This window comes from Typopeltis vanoorti, chromosome 19, assembly GCF_054136105.1.
Source record: "Typopeltis vanoorti isolate ZY-2024b chromosome 19, IOZ_Tvanoo_1.0, whole genome shotgun sequence".
In the NCBI taxonomy this organism is placed as follows: domain Eukaryota; kingdom Metazoa; phylum Arthropoda; class Arachnida; order Uropygi; family Thelyphonidae; genus Typopeltis; species Typopeltis vanoorti.
The window spans coordinates 49,879,491-49,899,849 of NC_143567.1; the positions used below are offsets into that span (position 1 = coordinate 49,879,491).

Here is a 20,359-nt window from a genome sequence, read left to right on the forward strand (position 1 = left end):
ATTATTATACATGTTCAAACATAAAGAAAATGCAGTATTTACTCTATGCTTCACAGAGTAAGCAATAAGCGGTTCAAGAATGCTTTCTTTCTTCTAGAAATCTGAGAAGATGAAATACCACTGCTGTACATGTTATGATGCTGGGATATTCATTGCAGTGAAAGCGTCTGTCATGTTTCATGGCTTAAAATAAACCAGTAAATAAATGTGACTGGTTTTGCAGTCACAGTTCGCTTATGTTTATGGTAACGCAGTTATAATAGGCTAGCGGAAAAGGTTGAAATCGATGATTCTCTTAATTTTAATATACCTCTTGAAAATTGGCCGCTTTTCTATTACTTAAAGAAGTTAGAGGGAGGAAAAATTATAGTAATCAACTATTATTATTATTTGTAAATTTAGGACGTGATTCAATCTGAGGAATAAAAAGACGTTTCTATTACATTCAAAGGAATGTGTGTGTGTGTGTGTGTGTATATATATACATACATACATTATCTCCTGGAAAATAATTGCGAGATTAATACTTGCAATAACACTAGAGTTGTGTGTGTACACGCGAAAGGTCGCACGTCCGGCGGATATCTGATAAATATACGGTATGACCACAAATGTAGGATCGTTACCGAACCCGCTACCGCTCAGAGGTAGAGATGGAGTTTATTGTATTTATGTATTGTCACTATCGCACATCGTATTTTTTATCCATGCTCTCCTGTTATTGTGTATCATTATCTTGTTATAATAAGACTGCCATGCTATTCGTTTTTTTTTAAAGGAAATACATAGGGAGAGTTTATTCCAAAGAAAAGCGAAAGAAACAAGATTGACATATTCATATATAAGAACATACGAATTATACCAAATTATTATATGAATAATTAAAAAGAGCAATGGCTCGTACAATCTGTAAAGGTCACCAATTCAGAATAGGAGTCAGTGAGAGAGAGAGAGAGAAGGCGCGCTGATTAACCAAATGGCTTTCGTCCGTTTTGGATTATTAATACTATCGTAATTAAAATACATTATGAACCGACTATAGAGGTGAATTACGCAACATCAAGAATAAAATATTAAATACAAAACACACATCATCCGAGCGAATGGAAAACAAGTGCACCTTTACAAGATAATAATAACAAGCGTTTCCATATAATTTTTTAGACTATATGCATTTTTATTAAAAATTAATATATACATTTTACGTTTATTTTATTTTTTGTATTCTTGAACAATAAATTTGTGCTTAAAAAATATATATACCTAATTTGCTGTTCTTATTCCAACAACATTATCAACACTATTAAGCAAAAATATCAGTGAATATTTTTTTTAGTTTTCATATCGTTTTAATTTTCAATTTTTCCTACTAGCAAAGAATGACTACTGGCATTTATTATTTTTTCTTAAAAAAAGGTCCTGAATTGTCATATGTACTTTCTATGGAGTCTGGCCGAAATAAGAAAGAATACGGGAACACACTGTGGAATGCACTAAGAAAGGAAGTTTAGTGGAAGGAAAGATAAAATAGATCTTTTTATTAGCTTGTAACTATTCAGAACTCTATAGAACAAGCTGCCTTTGATATAGGGAATGATTCGTTTTTTGACATCCGAAGAAGTTCCAAGGTGCGTTGTATTTTGAATGGAACGTTACCTGCTGAGTATCAAACTATTGTTAATGCATTTGTGGTTCACAAAGCGTGAAGGATATACTTTCCAATAAATGTAGGTTTCATATAAACAGAAAGATGTAAGAGACCATAAAGTAAGAGACCATCGTCTTTCCACTTTTATAAGCGTATCAAGGAACGGAAAAATTCCTCATTCCAACCTGACCACAAAGAGAGAGAGATATATATAATATCTCTCTCTCTCTCAATATATAAAAAGTGTGTGGGGGGGGGGGGGGAATAGTAGTACAGAAAAATTTATCATCAAAATATTCCATGAAAAGTTAACTGAAGAAACAGAGAAAATCAATAAAATTTCTTCGACCTGTCTACGGGTCTTCTTTCCAGAGTGCATGGTAGAAATCTTACGTTAACTCTCAGACGCATTCTTCAGAATTTTAGGAACCATCTATCAAATTCCAACCAGTGAAAATTCAAGATCACAAAGTGCGTGAGCTTCTTCATGCACCCATATCCACATGTGTGAGGCTGGCGAAGTACATAGTACTTCGCGAACCTCCCATGCATATGTACCTGGCAGTTTTTACATTGATCATTCAATGGCTTCCAAAGAACATTATATTACTGGCGTCAAAGCGGTAGAAAGAGTGCACTTGGTAATGATTGTTTTTTATTACTGATATTCTTACATTCTTGTTTCATATTATGATTTTTTTTTGTTTTGTTTTCTGTTCACTCTAATGATGTATGAGTTACTAAGTACGTTTTGTATTAAATGCTTTAATTTTTATCTTTACGCAATTTACGTATATTATCATTTCAATGTTTAGGTTAACACAATCACATCTAGATGTGGGAATGGTATTATTCCTAGTTGGTCACATTTATGATTTCTACAAAGTTAACAGATGTCCACAGGTGAGTGAAAACTAGGCTTAAATGGAACAGAATGTCTGGGTTTTTAGAAATTTAGTAAAGTAATGTGACGTGATCATGCCAGGAAAGATTGGAAGTAAATGTCAGTCCAAGAAGAGAGAGATATCTGGTTCTTTTGGCAATTAAGGTATTATCGAAGGTAAGATAGGGTTACCCGAGATCCTTTTTATGAGAAAGAAGGCAAGCCTGTGTTTTGGCAGAATTGAAGGTGACTAAGGTATCCTTATCCCACTGAAGAACCGTATAGAGATCAGTGCATAAAGCAGTGGTTGTACAAGATCTTGAAGCCCAGGATACATCTGCACTGAAAGATAGTCAAATGAAAAGATATGTGGTTTATTATCTTCAGCAAAACCATAAACAGCATTACGGGTCAATGAGAAAAGGATATCGACGATAAAGCTCTCTCTAAACAATATGACAGAAAGCTGAACACGAGCTATCTATAAAAATTAGTAACCCAGCTTTTCAACGTTTAATCTCTTGCAAAACAGATGGATAAACTGGTCTGAAGGACAAAGCATATGCAATTAACGGACACAATGCATTCGCCTCAGTTGCTTCCGCAGTAATTCCAAAAAGTAGCTGTAACCCCTCTCCCCATCCCTTAACTGTTTGCATGTATTTAGAGGAAAAGCTGATTTTCTTTGTGATGACAGAAGGAGGAATGTTATACGCTATTAGTTTTGCCTGGTTTAACTTGTTGGAAATATTTGGTATAAAAAGATTTACTGGAAAATGATCTAGTGGCTGCAAACCTTCAGTTGTAATTAGTTGAAAGGGCAGATCCAGTGCCGAAGCACACGGGAATCCTAAACGAACTGGTATTGAAGAGATGCATAACGTCTGTGTATTTTGCAGGCGTTTTATCAATCATGAATCATGGAATGCTTGCACAATGTAAGAATCCATAACGTTTTTCACCGAGCGCCATACATACTATATAAATGCCTGAAGTTGTTAGCATTTAGGCTGAACCATATCGAATATTTAAGTGCAGCAACAACGCAACTTAGGCTGCTACGAGCAGTGGTCGCAGCACACATATCATCATCATGGCCATTATCATAATTGCATTGCCTTAAACAAAGATCTGACTTTGATGTTAGGCGATTTTATAATTGTGTAATTTTTTGCATATTAGAAACCCATGACGTTTATCGACTTTGGAACCGTAAACTTTTATTATTATCATTCATGTTTATCTTCAGAAGATGAAATTCTCAAGGTCGATTTAAGTATACAGTATATGACTTACTGATATGATTTACGGATATTATCGTTCAGCATACAACAAAAATGCCTTCGAGAACTTTATGTAAAACCACACAGCAGTCCTGCGTCAACAATGAAAATTTTGTACTAAATACAGAGTATGTGAATAATGGCTAAATCTTTCGCGAAGAAAAGCATGCCTTCAAAATTTGTTTAGTAGTGCATTTTTCGGAGAGTTTTGCAAAAACTTATTCGATTTTTTGTCTCAGTCCTTTTGTAGGCATAATAACATATGTGCTCTAACTGGGCGGATTTTAATGAAATTTTTTGTTTGCGATCATTATAAAATTACCAATTTAGTTCGATTTTAGCTTCCAAATATATTTATTTTATTTATTTTTGTGATTGTCTGAAATCAGACAATCACAAAATTCAATCTGAAATCAAAATTGTCTGAAATCAGACAATCAAAATACTTCAATCAAAAAAAATTACATTTTTTTTTTGATTGAAGTATTGAATTTTGTATTTTTAGTTATTTATTTTGGGAACGTGCTCATGTTATTACCTAGGAAAATGCTAATAATCACAAATCGGTTGATGATTCGAACCAACTATAAAATAGCAATTATCATATGGTGATATGATACAGCCAGTATGCATACAACAAGTAGAATTCTTAGAAAGGCAACGGTTTTTATAAAATGCTTTTCTCAGTCATTAACATTGTCAACGCTCCTTGGGTAACTTATAATAACTATAATTTCGCCCTTCGCTTGTTTCATTTTCAATTTTATTATGATTTAAAATTTTTGTTCCTTTTTAACATCACAGACAATGCACGTAAGTATTGTGGAGAACACAAAAAGCATGAAAGATTTTATAACAGTATAAGATTTTGCTATACTGTTGTAACCGTATAACAAAATCTTGAGATTACTGGAGAAAAAATGGACAGCCAAATTCTATTGAAAATGTATTCAAAATGTCGATAATATCGAATGCGTCTGCAATTTCCGAATATATATTTCTCTATCTCTTATCCTTTTTCACTATTACCAGTTGTCAATTCTATAGTGGATTTATTTATTTACCTAACTGTCAACTATATAACAGAATGAATGTTTCACAACAAATCCAAGCCAATGCTGGCTCGGATCAAAACGACTTAGGCGTAAAATGTCAATCTTGCAAAGTGATGAAAAATGTACAGGAAGCGAACAGTGTGTAATTCGGAAAATGTAGTTCGTTCTGCTGTTGCATTTCTGTATTTAAAAACAATTAGAGAAACGTGTTTTAATAAGGAATACCTCGGTAAAGTGGTTACAAGGCATTCCACATTGCCACATCCGTATAGAGCTCAATAAATTAGATAATCATTAACTCAGGGATTCTTATCCTATGGTACGCGTACCACTGGTGGTATGTGAGCCACTGCCTTACTGGTACATCTAATATCTTGAATTAAATATAGAGGTACGCCACTGGAAAAGGTTGAGAACCCCTGCATTAACTGATGATTCAGCTTCAATAAGTGACGCAGATATTGTCCACAGCTGCCATTCAGTTTTTCCATTAACTTTAAAAATAACATTATTAAACTCTTTAATAGTATAACGAACTTTCTCATGCAGTGAAAAGTGCGTGGAATAACCGATTTATCCAGTTTTCACACATTTCTTTCTTTATATTTTTCAAGCATTAATTTTTTTGCTTCTATTTCCCTAATATGATAGACACTTCAAATTTAGGACAGACCTTTGAGCTAATCTCCTTTCGAAATACCTCTCCCCGCCTTCATTTGCCGTTTAAATAAAAGCTTCCAAATGTGTGTGTCGGTCACGTGATGCTCTACAATAGCCTTGCGAAGCATCAGGTATTCTGACAAACACAAGTCCAGCAGATATGGAGACAATTTAAACAACAACAATATATAAGAAGAAAATGGATTTTTTGAAGAAAATTTCTTCTTAAGCTGCCCAGAGGAATGAGAGACTAGAAAGGAAATCAGCCACCCAATTCACAAAAATGATGCAAAAAGAAAAAACATGCAATAAGTGCTGACCCAGAATATCCCTAAGCCAGGCGTGATAAAATACCTTGGAATTGTCAAGAACAGCAAGCCGCATGGGTTTCAGACCTTTTCGCGCACATATTAACAACTGGGGGTAGTAGGAAAGAAATGATATCTCTGAGAATTAAGAGCTACGGCAATCCATAACTGATAACTCTGGATTAGATTTCCTCATTATTTTTGAAAGATCGTAGGAAAGGATAAGATAATAACAGATTACGGGAACAGCCATATACGGATAGATGGATGCCAATTACAGTCAGAAGACTTGGATATCCAGCAGTGATAAAAGATTATAGAGATCTCTTTATAGCAAAATACCTTTCAAAAGGGGGGGGGGGATATAGGAATGTTGCGATTGATTTACCCAGATCTTCACTACAAGACCTGTAAGTGGGGGGGGGGGGACAACACAAAGAGGTCATCGTTATCTGCGGATTAAGGAAAACTGGATGTGAAAGCGGTAGGACTGCCGACAGTAGTACTTACGTGACCAATGAAAACGACTGCCATTTGAAAAAGAGGCAAGTTTGCTTTTGATTTTGCGATAGCATTTTTTGAAATGCTTAAGCACCTATTAAATACATTTTGTCCTTCCGTCGGTCTGGCTTACAAAATAACACCACTCAGCCTGGATGATTGCTGTCTATAACTTTCGTTATTTGGTATCCTTACAGACATTTTTCGATACATTCAGTTTGGGTTGAAAGAGGAGAAATCGAAAGGATACAGAATAATAATAACCTCTGAATTTAACAGAGTATAAATCTAATAATTAAATAAAATTTGGTATTTCTTCTTCTACTGAAATTTTGATTTAAATCACACTTGCAAGGACAAAGCAAAACTTTTCGAAAGAAAATTTAGGATTTTTCTACCCAGCTGTGATATGCTGCGAATTCCATCAGTTTTGTTTGGGTGAAAAGTAGTGGATTGAATTGGATTAATTGGAATTACGAAGCGAAGCAACCAAGGATAGGAAGCCAAACATTATATTCTGTTAATTACGTGTGTTCCCTAGCCAGTGGTGGGAAAGCCATGTCACCTCCGTAAGAGACTGGCTAACTCATCAAAAGTGACGGAAGCTAGACTAGAATTAAATCGTCTTCATTCGAGGCAGGAATTATGCAGTAATTCGATCAGAGCAGTTCTGGTTCTGCATCCTTTAAAATAAAATAAAATAATTAAATAAATAAACGTGGAATTTCTCTCAGTTGAAATTGCAAATAAAATGAAGTTGAAAATAGTACTGGAAAAGATAATCCATTGAAGATCCAGGCCAAATTATGATCCGAACTATCCAAACGACAGATGGCATCAACGATATAGAAGGACTGTTAGTAAAGAAAAGATCGGATGTATCAGAAGAGTAACGAGGATTGTCTAGTTATCTAGTGAATAAATCAACTATTTAGGTCAGAGTATTGCTGATAGCAAATACTTCGGAATCTCTCCCAGTTTGATATAAATAGAATAAAAGAGAGAGAGAATTCAAGTAATGGATGTTTGAAGTCGCCGAGGAGAATGACCTTAATGAAAGAAGTTCCTCTTTCGGAAAGTCGGAATAGAGACAATTGATATTCAAGGATTTCTGGTTTATGAGTTCAAGGTGATGTGTAACACATGAGAAGCGGTAGAGACAGCACAGGAAACTGATACATTAGGACCAAATTTGGAAGTAAAGACCGCGCAGAATGGACTTCTACTTATGGTTTACCGACATTCAAGCTAATATTAGACTGTTGTCTAGATAGGTTCACAAAATAATAATAATTTCCACTAGTAGTCTAACAATAATTTATGTTTTAAAATTTCATATTACAATGTCACACATTATTTTCGACAAGTAATTATTTTTTAATTTATAGAATAGTTAATATATGCAAAATGACTTCCGTAACGCTATCTATATGAAACGGTACAGATGCCTTTGTTCCATGAACTTCATTAAAAACTTCATGAAAGTTTGATTTCGTGATATAATTAAAAAAAAATCTTGTAAATCACTTTTTCCCGACTTATGTCTAAAATACTACTAAATACCGGACAGAAGTCTGCTGTAAGGTCACAACGATTCCGTATCGGATTCGGAACAACGCCACGTGTTCTTCGATTGGAAAACTGTTCGAATTTCATAGTGCGATGAGTATAAATTCTTTTCAACTGCAAGTGAGTTAAATGACCTTATACAAAGGCGGATTTTTTTCTCCCTCTTTAACGATATCACGCAACTATGACATAATCCATTTTCCTATACCCACAACTACCTCTGCGTAGTCATAAACAACAACTCTAAGAGGAAATAATATTTTCCATATATTTGAACACACTCTGCAGGATATTTTTCCACATTGCTGTATCGGTCATCTTTACAACCCGAGAACATCGTCGATGATACCAACGATGTTCTTGGGTGGAAAAGACCTACGTTCGAACCCTTCTAGGACGCGAATAACTTTTATAAGAGCATTTCAATTTTGATGAGTTAGAGGCCTCCTACGGATACGGCAGATTATTTTTTTTTTAATCCAGGAAAAGACAGAAGAAGAAGAAAACACAAATACCCAATAGACACCTTACGCTGGTTTCATAATAATAATTGCATCGGCAGTGATTCAAAATAAATAAATAACCAACCATGACGTTTTTGTTTGCAAGCTTTGCAACTGGATTTACGAGAAATGATCTTAACCTCAAAGGATAAGTCTCGCTAATGCTGTAGTAAGACTTATACTTGTTCACTTACACCCTGAATTCGATCTACTGTACATGAAAAATAATACTGTATACTTTATCATAAAAATATTTATAAGTTTACGTTTTTTCTTTCTATAATGTAAATTTATTTCGTCTAATTTCGCTGATCACAATTTGCATGTCCTAAAGAGAACATTCGACAGATTGATTCGGTTTTATTTTTACCTGTTTATCCATTATGTTTAATCTTTTCAATCACTTCGCTGTTCTTTAAATTAAATTTACGCGCATCTTCAGTGCAGTCATTTCACTCGGCCTTCTATTCTGTCGCTCACTTGTTGAAGTCGAAAAGTGCGTTGTGTTTTTCTCTCTTTTCTATATAAGCTAACAAAACTGCTCTCTTTTCTCCTAGTATATATGTGATGGCTCTAATGAAGCGCGTTTTCGAAGCGCATTCATGCGCACGAGATATTAGCTCCGCATGGCTCGTGCAATTCATCCGAATAAACCATTTTGCGCCACCAGAGTCCGCTAGCCTCGACAGCAATTTATATGATTTATGTTATTGCTGCGGCCAGCTAGAGCTGGATTTCCACGCCCAGCTGCCGTACCCAACATTGTATCAATCTGCCTACTCTAGTCATTTGAAGCTAACGTCCGTAATGATTTGTGTGGCTACACAGTAAGCGATTTTATTTTTAGGTCCGAAAGTCATTCATGATATTTCCCCCCCTCCCCATGCTTTTGCGTTTTCAATAATTGTTAAAAAAAAAAAAAGAAAAAGAAATTTAAGAGTATTACTCTTCTCATGCTGCTTCCTTTAAACGTGTCTGTTATTATTAGTATAGCCTTTTCAAAAAAACATTTATTTCATTATCCTTTTGATTTTTTTTTCAGTTTCTTCTGCGATCCTCGACAAACCCCATTAAAAGAAGGCTTTGTTTTTATCGTCGCAGTTTTAACTACTATATGATTTCTATTGTCTGGTATGAGACCTCACTCTGATTGTTAGAGACCTGAAATGGCTTGAGAAAATATTCCATGTTTGGTCTCTAAAAACGGAATTCCAGGATTATCTATCTTACCTACAGTATTAATAGGCTATAGTTTTCCAATCGTAGAGATACATTTTTATTATTATTTAAAAAAAAAAATCACAATGCAGAGTAAAATTGCTTTAATTTTATTATCATACGAATTAATATTTTTCCCTCGTAACAAGCATAATATCATATATCTCCTGTCTACTCGCGCAGTTGTTTTCAAACTTTATTAGCAGTGTTACATAAAATACAGACAGCATGTCAAGTCTATACTTCCTGCGACTCATTTTCTGAAACGGATTAATGTGCCAGTTGGCAGTGATGTGGTGCCATGCACCTGACCTGCTAAAGAATATTGTTATACATGCCGCCACAACCTGTCTCTTCCTACATCACTCAAGCGATCTTCGAAGTTTTGACAACACTTCGCTTGCCACCTCATTTATCAACTGAAACTTACCCTACAATTTGTCAAGCTCACCTGAAACATTTTCGCGTCGTTAAACATGGGCTATATCGACTATACTAGCTTAATGTTTGTCTAAGAATTCACACCGATGCACCGGAACAGCTACGAAAGTTTGCCTTGCTAACTATTATGTATGTCTAGGGAAAGAACTTGCATTTCCGACATGCTATGCATTGTAGCGAATGGCTTAAAGTGCTGCAGAGACGGAACAGAATTACTGTTGAATTCCATTTTTTTCCCCCACACGTCACTCGGATTATTATTTTTGTTCTTTACTTTTGTGATTTTTTTATTTTTGTAAATCCTACCCACGAAAGGTTGTAAACCTGAGGTACATTAATACCGTGAGCGGGCTAGAAGATTTTTTTCAAATTATTTATTTATTTTTGCAGATAATCCAGGAACGAGCTTCCGTAGCTCAGTCGGTATAGACGAAGCCTTTTGGTTGGAAAGACCTGGGTTCGATTCCCGTCCATGACGTGAGGAACCTTTATCTGGTCTCTTTCGACTAAATGAGTTAGCCGGCCTCATATGGAGGTAGAGGGCTTTCCCCTCCCGGTAACTCAAAACAGGCAAACCGGCCCTGTGAACACACGACTACAGTCATAAAATATACTACGGCAAGGAAGGCAACGGAAAACTACCTTGCGTCATATTTCCCTAGAAATCAGTTGCAACCCTCTCGAAGAGAGAAGACCACAGGATTAGGAATCCGGAACGCTGTTCTTATACAAGCCACATTAGGCCTGCAATAAACGGGGGCAGTAGTATCAAACCGGGCAGTGAAATTCACCTTCCACCTAAAGACACTCACAAAATATCCATATCCATAGCGGAATTCGAATCAGCAACCTGCTGGTTGAAAAGCGAGTATGCTAACTGCTCAGCTATCCATCCGGGAAATAAAACGGTGTGTGTTTGTTTAAGAGGAGAGACAGACATACTAGTAATATCTAACTACAGAATTCGACTCACCCATCTTCATTCTCCAACCGATTTTTTTTTTTTTTTTTTTAGCTGACTGCTAAATCACTTAATCTGAGATCATTAAACCGTGCTTCTATCCCTCGCAGGTAAAACAGATGAAATAATAGGATATTTATTAGTTAATACACAAAACTATACATTACATTATGGCTTTTATAACGATCGAATCTTTTAGCTTCAGTTTTTCTGTAAAAGAAAATTAATAATAGCTTACATATATCGATGTAACAGACTCTTTATGCGGATGTCTCTGTAGAGCACAAATACTGAGACAATATACTCGTAAAATGCAATGTTTCTGCTGCGTGAAAAATATTAAATATTTTCCTGTAAATAAATTCCGTAAAAGATATAAACCGATTTCATAAGTACATTTATGGGGCAACGCAAAATACAATATTTCAACTAGGTGAAAGATAAATATTTCCGACTCAATAATCTGGATATAATTGATGCCATAAGTCTACGTGCCTAATCTAGTTGTTGTTAGTTCGTGCAATAATTTGAATATTTTAAGTGGAAGATAACTAGTCTCCTGGCATTCATTTAACTCGTAATCAAAGTCATTGCGAATATTAGTTAGCGCAAATCTATTCGAAACCCTGTCATCCGAGCACAATATAAAGAGAAACAAGTGTCTTGAGGATAAATAGTCCTAGCAATACTCTACAAACTTAAATATAAAAGGAGGTAGGAGAAGCCTTAGAAATCGAATTAATATAACAGACTTGTCTGACAATAATAAATGCACCGTGGCGAAGCAATGCACTCTATCAAAATGGCTTTGTCTGGTCTGAACAAGACAAGCATACATCGACGCTAATCATGATTTCGATGTTAAACGGTTTCCTGTAACTCGACTTTACGTTTTGTCTGTATTGAAGTCGGATAAATGACATCAAAGAAATGTAAAGCAAACTTTGCGTGTTGCTATGCACTCCAGTTTCGTGCCTCAATACGCACGCAATCCCAAAGAGCAAACCTCTACCAGCTCGCATCACTGTGCAATATGCATGCCGAAGGTTTCCCGACCGTACCTCTCAACAAGCATTAAAATTCAACCAAAGGAACCTTGTTTGCAGTCCTATCTGCGCTCAGTTATTCTGGTTGAAGTAGCAATTGGCGGCTTTCCAGAAGTTCGGAAATTGATTATTGGAGAATAACAACAACTCGATAACTTACGCGACTTTTTCCTTTCCCAAGCTGATTCTAGCTTTTTTTTTTTTTTTTTTTTAAAGTTCAAGAATGCGGTTGGGAAAGGTCAGAGAATTGGAGAAAATACAAAAAGCTGGGAACAAACATCATATCTGCATACAGCGGCAAGAAATGAAAAGAATTCGATGACATAAAACCGCTGATCAATGTATACCTTCTACATGATCTCGATCTCTCTCACACACACACAGCGGTTTAAAAAAGTGAAAATTGAACAGAAGATGTAACTTCTTACTAGTCAATAAGTGTGACGATAATCTTTAAATTTCAGAGTAATATGGCACGTTATCTTCTCTAAGAAAGATTTCACTTTTCCACATTTTAATGTTCATTCTGCATAACTAACAGCATCAATAACTAGTTAATATTTATTTGATGGTGCAAACTGACAGTACTGACTAATGAGAGATATTTTTCTATCACTGTCCCTGCATACATATACATCATGGAAAAGATACAATAAGCCGTCAAATATAGGATGGTAGGAAAGCAGCAAAGACGAAAAATAAACGCTCATAAGAAAGTAGTCTTCTGAAATCCAAGTAAGCGATACACAAGTGATTCTATGCTGCTGACTATTGTGAGAAAAATGCCTCGTGTGCAATCAGTTTTCGTATTCCTTACCAATGCTGTGTGTGTGTGTGTGTGTGTGTGTGTGTGTGTGTGTGTGTGTGTGTGTGTGTGTGTGTGTGTGTGTGTGTGTGTGTGTGTGTGTGTAAGCGATAGATAGCTATTTTAACTTTAAAATTAGCAGGATTGAACTCAAAATTTTGAGTAAACCATACTTACATGTAAGTGTCAAGAAGACGTTCGGATTTTTAAAAATATTATTATAGTTTCATACGATTAAAAAAGAAAGGCTGTTTAAATGCTAGCTAAGAATACGAAATGTGACTTATCGGAGTGAATTAGAACTGCGACAAAATCCCACCTTGATTTTAAATGTTAACCAGCAAGAGCTATGTACTGGTCTTAATTTTAAACAAGACCAAACTACATTCTTCATGGGTCAGCGACGAGAGTAACTTCATCGTGCAGATGAAGCAAGCAGCAGAATTATATTTGGGCACCAGTGATTTTACTTGCTTACAGTGAATGTAATCACAGATAAATCCTCTCAACACTACTAATAAATAAAGAAATAAAAAATAATAAGCTAACGTCTTTTATTCCCTTATAGGCGAGGCCTTTAAACCTATCTAGCTTCTGGAGCGAATCAGAGACAGCTTGCCCATGAGTATCACTATTCATACAAGGCCACCGATGAAGAGACCGGTAAACAAGTGCTGCTATCTCTTGGTACATAACCCTAACAGGATGTGTTACTGTCTGAAATAATGTGGATTCTACGGTCGATTTTCTTTAGTTTATGGGGCAAAAAACTTGAGTTTCTGGGAGAAAAAAACCTGCTTGACCGTGCAAGAGATCGGCTAATTCGGGAACCGGTAAGAAAGGCTTAGAAAAAGTTCCTCCAGTCAGCAACTAGACTTGAACTATAAGTCTATTTACGGGCGGCCTAGGGCAGAGGATGCAAGCGCCACTTCCATTGAGCTACACATCTTAATTCGTGAATGCATCTGCATTTTTTAAGTTATATTTCCTACGTTTTTAACGCGTTGACGACTTATTCCAGACGGTCCGCTCTGTCAAGCGGTGGTCACATACTACTTTTAAAACTAACATATTCAGAAGATATCATACTAGCTCTACATAAAATACCAGGAGGAAGCAGCACGGAATGAAACTTATTGTTTATAAGTCATTAAGTATGAATTACAGATTGATTAGTGAGCATCTAGCTTACCCTGAGGTGTTCCTGCCAGCCATGTGCGTGATGGAAATCATCCCTAGGTCCAAACTTTTCCTCTTCTGCCTCCAGTATCTCTAATGTCGATTCAGATTCCGATAACCAAGCTAGAAAACGGTCCAAAGCTTTGTCCAGCTGTTGCAGAGAGTTAAGAGCATTTAGTAAGGCTTTTCCTCTTGCCTGAACACTAAAGCAGAAAAAAGAAATCCCCAAAACATAAGATACGTGATTGAAGGAAACTGTAAAAATCATGCAACTAATAAACCGCATTATGGAACAATGTTAATTCCTTGACTTACTCCAAATATAAATTCTGCGTTGTTTATTTACTCTTAATCGAAAGGTCTGTCTAACAATAAAATCGATAATAATAAAGTTGGTGGTTCATATCCATTACGAATTTCGACAAGAGAAATAATAAAAAAGTCTATAAACTGCATCATGCAAGAATAACTGCTCCTTCCCAATGGAAAAGTTATGTTCACAAATATTACAAGAACTACATATGGTAATGGATGATTCTGGAGTAGGGGAGAAAGAAATTGGCGCATAGATCAAACAATCGGCAATAATTTGATATTCTTTCGATAAAAACAAAACATAGATTTAGATTCGTTTGACACAATTAACTGTTCTTCAATTAATAAATTGCTATTGTGCTTAGGTTCTACTGCATATTCCTGAGCTGTACATTTTTTTTTTTTGAAATATTTTAATTCTAATTTCATATAACAATTTTATAGATGAAATACAAATCCAACAGTTTTTAACAGCAAAAGCTTAGAAGGTCGCCATTTTGAGATACTTCCCTTAGCTGGAAGGGGGGGGGGGTTACTTCGCCAATGGTTTCTTCCTATACATTTTGAGGATACATTCTCGGTTCGGTCTTTCCATAGGGATGATTGAGAAGGCAATTTAAAGGATATAGAATCTTCCTTTTTCGAAGTTCGTTTTTTCGTTTTGCATTAATTAAAGGAATCCTTTAATAAATCTTTATAAAAGGATTCTTTTAAAAAGGATTTCATAAAAGAATCTGGAATCCAACTTTCGAACTTCTAACACTGTTATTTACTGAAATAATTTCTATTTCATTCACAGATGTAAGCCATTAGAAAAACAGTACATCATAAACACTAAAGATCCAAAGAAAAACAAAATTTCACAGATAGATCGGAGTCGAGAAAACTGTCAAGATATATAATATCAAGGAATTTTTTATTACGCTCAGGGGCAAATAATAGAAACAGGAATGGTAAGATATGGTCATCAGAGTTTCGCTTTTCATCGTTTAAATCTAGCATGAATTATCTCTCTCTCCTTGCGAAAGCAGGTTTTGCACAAAAGTAGCGGATTGTCCTATGCTGCTGCTGCCCGTTTTTTTTTTTTTTTTTTTGAGTTAAAAAGGAAACAGTAATTACTAAAGTTAAAATTACCAAAGTTCAAGGTTAATATTGAATGGAAATGATCAGAAAGAACTATGGTAATTCACTATGAAGCTTCATCGAATCGAAGTGACGTCAAAGAGGTGATTTTACTAATGACTGCAACTACAAGAGGAAACTGACTAGGGGGCAAAGCAAAGTGATAACTGATGATCCAAGTTAGCAAACATTCAATGATTTCACACGTGCAATATCAACACACTGATAAATGAGAACAAAGAGAACCCATGCAGAAAATTTAATAAATCATTAACAGTGTCGTTCACGATTGTTCTTGATTTAATAAATCAAAAACGTTTATACCACACACATACACACGAGAGAGAGTTGAGATAAACGGAATACTGTATATGGATATATTGGAAAGTCAATATCTGAAAGATCTGCAGAAATATATTACGCAACAATATGCAGATAGAAATAAAAAAAAGTAAAAGTAAATAGCCCGTCACTTTATTAATGTGTGACAAAGTGAAGCACGTATGTTTGGTAAAGAAACGCAGTTAACGAAATATAATCTTTCCGTTTTACACCTTTGTTGCAATATGTGTAGTGCGGGTCAATTGTTTAAGCATGTAATATTTACTAACGAACAATTCTGAATAATTTCCGAAAATGAATAATAATTCACTTCATCACAGCAGCGCCCCAGATTAAAACTTGGAATTTCTTCTGTTTAAATATGCATTTTCAATGATTTAGAAAAAAATAGAGTAATACTCTTTTGTCAGTGTATTTCTCAGAGAAAATTTCCATTCTAATGAAAAGAGTAAACGGTTACTAACCACAAAAGATTAAGGATTTGCTATCATTAAGTAATTTTGCTGCACATATAGAGAACATTATGTATCTGCCATCAGTGGCGGCTCGTGGCTTGAAATCGTGGAAATGCTGCAACTTTTGAAATTTACATACATAATGTAAGTACAGTGTATAGTATACGTGTTTGGATAAAATATCAAAATTATGGTGAAAATTTTTAAAAAATTAAACATGAAAAAATATTGTTTATTATCCATAAAATTATACAATTTAGTATAATTCAAAATTACTTTAAAATAAAATTCATTCCTTTAATTACAATACAATTAAAGGAATGGATTTACAATTTTTGGACATTACAATTAAATCCTTTAATTGTAATGTCCAAATATTTAGAGGGACGGAGTAAACACGATAAGCACTACGAACACTCTACTACTGGCGCAAACTGCATATAAACAACAGTGGAACTGCGCGACGGACAGTGCCGCATTACTCTAATAGCTCGTATGACGTGCATATGCTTGCGCGCGTAGCAATATGATAGGCACTGGTAAACACAGTGCTGCTAGAGTCCTTCGCCCTCCTAAGTGCCAAAAGATGGATTTTTGTCATTTTTTATACAAAATAAGAGAAGTATATAGGATTGCTGATGATAAAATTAAATATTACAAGCAAATATAAATAAATTAATAAATATATTTATATATCGAGAAAAATTGGGGGTGCTGCAGTTCCGTAGTGCCCATGCACGAGCTGCCCGTCTGCCATGAAATCTCATGTAAAAGCAATCACAATATTAATCAAAAAAAAAAAATCGGAAGAGAATTAAGAATTCTTCTAATAACAAAACACTACCAGTCAGATTGAAAAACTGATATTAACAGAAGTAATTACGGACGATGACAAATGGAAGGATACAATGGATTATTCTCTGGAGAAGTAAGAAGTTTGGAAAAGATTCAAAATATGTTTGACACCAATGTAAAATCTTGTTAAACATTTATAATCTTTCAACAGGAGCATCCATCGGTATAGACGAAGCCCTTTGGTCGGAAAGCCCCGGGTTCGATTCCCGTCTATCACGTGAAGAATCTTTATCTGGTCTCTTTCGATAAAGGTGAGTTAGCCGGTCTCGTACGGAGGTAGAGGGGTTTTTCACCAGGAAACTCGGATTTTTTGTCCCTTAGAACAGGTAAACCGGCCCCGTGAACACATACAGACATCACTCAACCCGTTCTAGAAGTATAAAATAGGAATCTTTCAATAAAAGAGAACCCAAATCAATCAATCAATATGGCCAATCTGCTTTCACAAAAACCGGGTTGTATTCAGACGGAAATCTGAGTTATTACTAATAAACATTCCCAAAATTTTCTGGTAAGGGCTTATGCATTTATCAGTAATGATTCAATTTATAGAGGAAAAAATATTTTAAAAACAAGAAAATAATCATACATCATCATAAAATATTCGTCTTCGTGGCTCAGTCGGTTTCGACGATGTCCTTTGGTTGGAAAGACCTAGGTTCGACTCCCGTCTAAGAACTGAAGATAGTCCTAGACGGAAAGTTTGGTCATTAAAACCTTTATCAGGGCTTTTCATCTGAAGGTGTATTAGCCGGTCTCAAACAGAAGTAATCAATTTTTTTTTCTTGGAAACTGGGGGTTTTCATACTGCAAAACAGGCCAGAAGAACACACGCAATACACAGACACGAAATTATGAGAATTAGGATTACCACCGTATTCCTATCAGGTTTCAAAAGCATTCATATAGTGGAGGCGTAACCCGATTTGCTGATTAAAATATCTAACTGAGAGCAAAACTGACACGACTCCAAATTATAAGAGAGATCTTAAATACTAAACTTTATTCGATTAAACTAAGCCACGGAGGAATTATCATAATTTTAAATCGCTTTGTCAAATTTTGCAAACAAAATCGACCCAGTATTAACCAAACTGAACCTTAAACTAAAACATATTGTAAAACAAAGTTGCATATCACATTAAATTAGTAGGCACAGCATTAACATGACACAGCAAGGAATTATTCAGAGTTGAGTTATCGATTCTCATATTTTAGTACACTTTTCTGTATTGGATTTATAGTACTATTGCAGCTCGATCGAATGGCAATATTTTTTTGGAAAAAATTCAATGAGATGAGTGTGTTTCAAAAGTAAACAACAAGGTTTATGAAACATCGAATGGTTTCATTCGATGAAAAGCTTTGAAACTTGGGAATTTTAACCTTGATTCTCAAAATAAATCCACCATATAACTCACATTTTATGCACAATAGTACAAGTGCGTACTATGTGAGTTATATGGCCGATTTATTCTGAGAATCAAGGTTAAAATTCCAAGTTTCAGAGGAAAAAAAATTCCCTATTTTCCTTTGTCGAAAATCAATTAATTCAGGAAGCAGCCAAAGAAAGGTCTAGAAAAAAAACTCTAATCCGTGACTAGAATCGATTTTCTTGAGTTAAAAAAAAAAAAAAAAAAAAAAAAAAACCTCAAGACAGTTAACCGTAGAACTCACAGTATTCCAAACTACGAGAAGTAGTTTGTCTGTTGTCCAGATGCCAATTAAAATCACTGATAGGTGTTGGTCAGCCATTCTGTCATTGGTTAAGGGTAGAAGCTAGCTGCTCACTAGTCTTCAAAAGTTAGTTAGGACTAAATGATGAATAAAAGGCACACTATAATGGAACCTATAACGGTCGTCTTTCAGGCAACCTAGAAGTATTGAACAAAACTCCTTGTCCACATCCGACAGTATAAAAATACTTTACCAAAATAAGTTTATGATTAGAGATTGGAAGAAAAATGTTACTGGTAATGAGGAAGATTTTACAACAAACACTATACAGAAACAATAGGATAAGAAAGAAACTGGAAAATGCAAAACAAAATGGATCCTCTCCCTAAGTACTAAAGAAATAAAAATACTATCAGAAACAAAAACAATATGATTTAAGAAACATTTACAAGAATTGACTATACAGTCAAATATGACTGTATAGTCAATTCTTGATACAACATGACAACAAATATATCGAGAAAGTTCCTCTAAATAAATGGAATGTGACTTTTAATTCATAGCACACAGAAAGAAATATGAAGCATGATCCGAAATCAAAGAAAATAATCGTGTGAATACATAAATATATACTCATAGAAAGTGAACAGTGACTTTTCATTATATGAAAGAGGAAGAATAAATAAAAATAGGAGAAACATTACAGCCAGAAAACATAGATAAAATTGAAATAAACAATAATTAAATAAAATAAGTCACTCAACACTGAAAAATAGGAAATCGGGTGGAATTGACTGAATTTATATCGAAATGGTAAATTATAAAGCTAAACAAAATGACTGAAAACAAAAGAAATTGAATTAAACATATTGCCCACGAATGGAGGATGAACATTGCAATAACAGTATTTAAAAGGGAATCATCAAACTGTTGAGGAGTAAAAAGTTATTATCAAAGATGAATTAGAAGACTAAATTATAACAATTAAAAACGTGGATTTCGTAAAGGAAGACTATGTATTGATGCCATAGTTATTGTAAAGCAAATAAAAATAAAAAAAGCAATATAATATAACAAGCTAATATTTGTGTTTCGCTGGCATACAAAACACTTTCGATTGAATAAGATTTCAAGGTGTCCTGAAAATATTAGCATCGAATCAATATATAACCTGCATTATATATTCAGATGAAGGCCACTCCAACTGCGGGAAGGTTAGGTCTACTTCTTTCATGGTGACCCACTCCACATTTGAGAGAGTGTACATATATAGTAAACGTTTAAAGTGAAATACAATCACAAACATCCATGCCTTAGGATGGATTCGAATCCGCAGCCTTTCGAATGGAGAGCGGATACGCTAAAGAGGCCGGCATTATATCTTACCCTCTTATCCACACTTGACACTGATGTGTGCCGGCTTCTCTTCATTCTTCTTACCCTAAGAGGGTAAGAAGAATGAAGAAATATAGTGACATGGATAAAAAAAAGAGAAGACCGGAATGAAATCAACATGCTAATAGGATGGTCACA

The 20,359-nt window shown here is 35.0% G+C and overlaps 1 protein-coding gene across 1 annotated transcript in view; it reads right to left on the bottom strand.

Moving 5' to 3' along the window:
- The window catches only part of Dys (Dystrophin), a 923,162-nt gene that overhangs the window by 200,698 nt on the left and 702,105 nt on the right, over nt 1-20,359 (bottom strand). Inside the window, exon 51 of the mRNA XM_090409612.1 lies at nt 14,074-14,263. Coding sequence (XP_090265738.1) covers nt 14,074-14,263 — 190 coding nt within the window. The remainder of the gene's footprint in view (nt 1-14,073; nt 14,264-20,359) is intronic.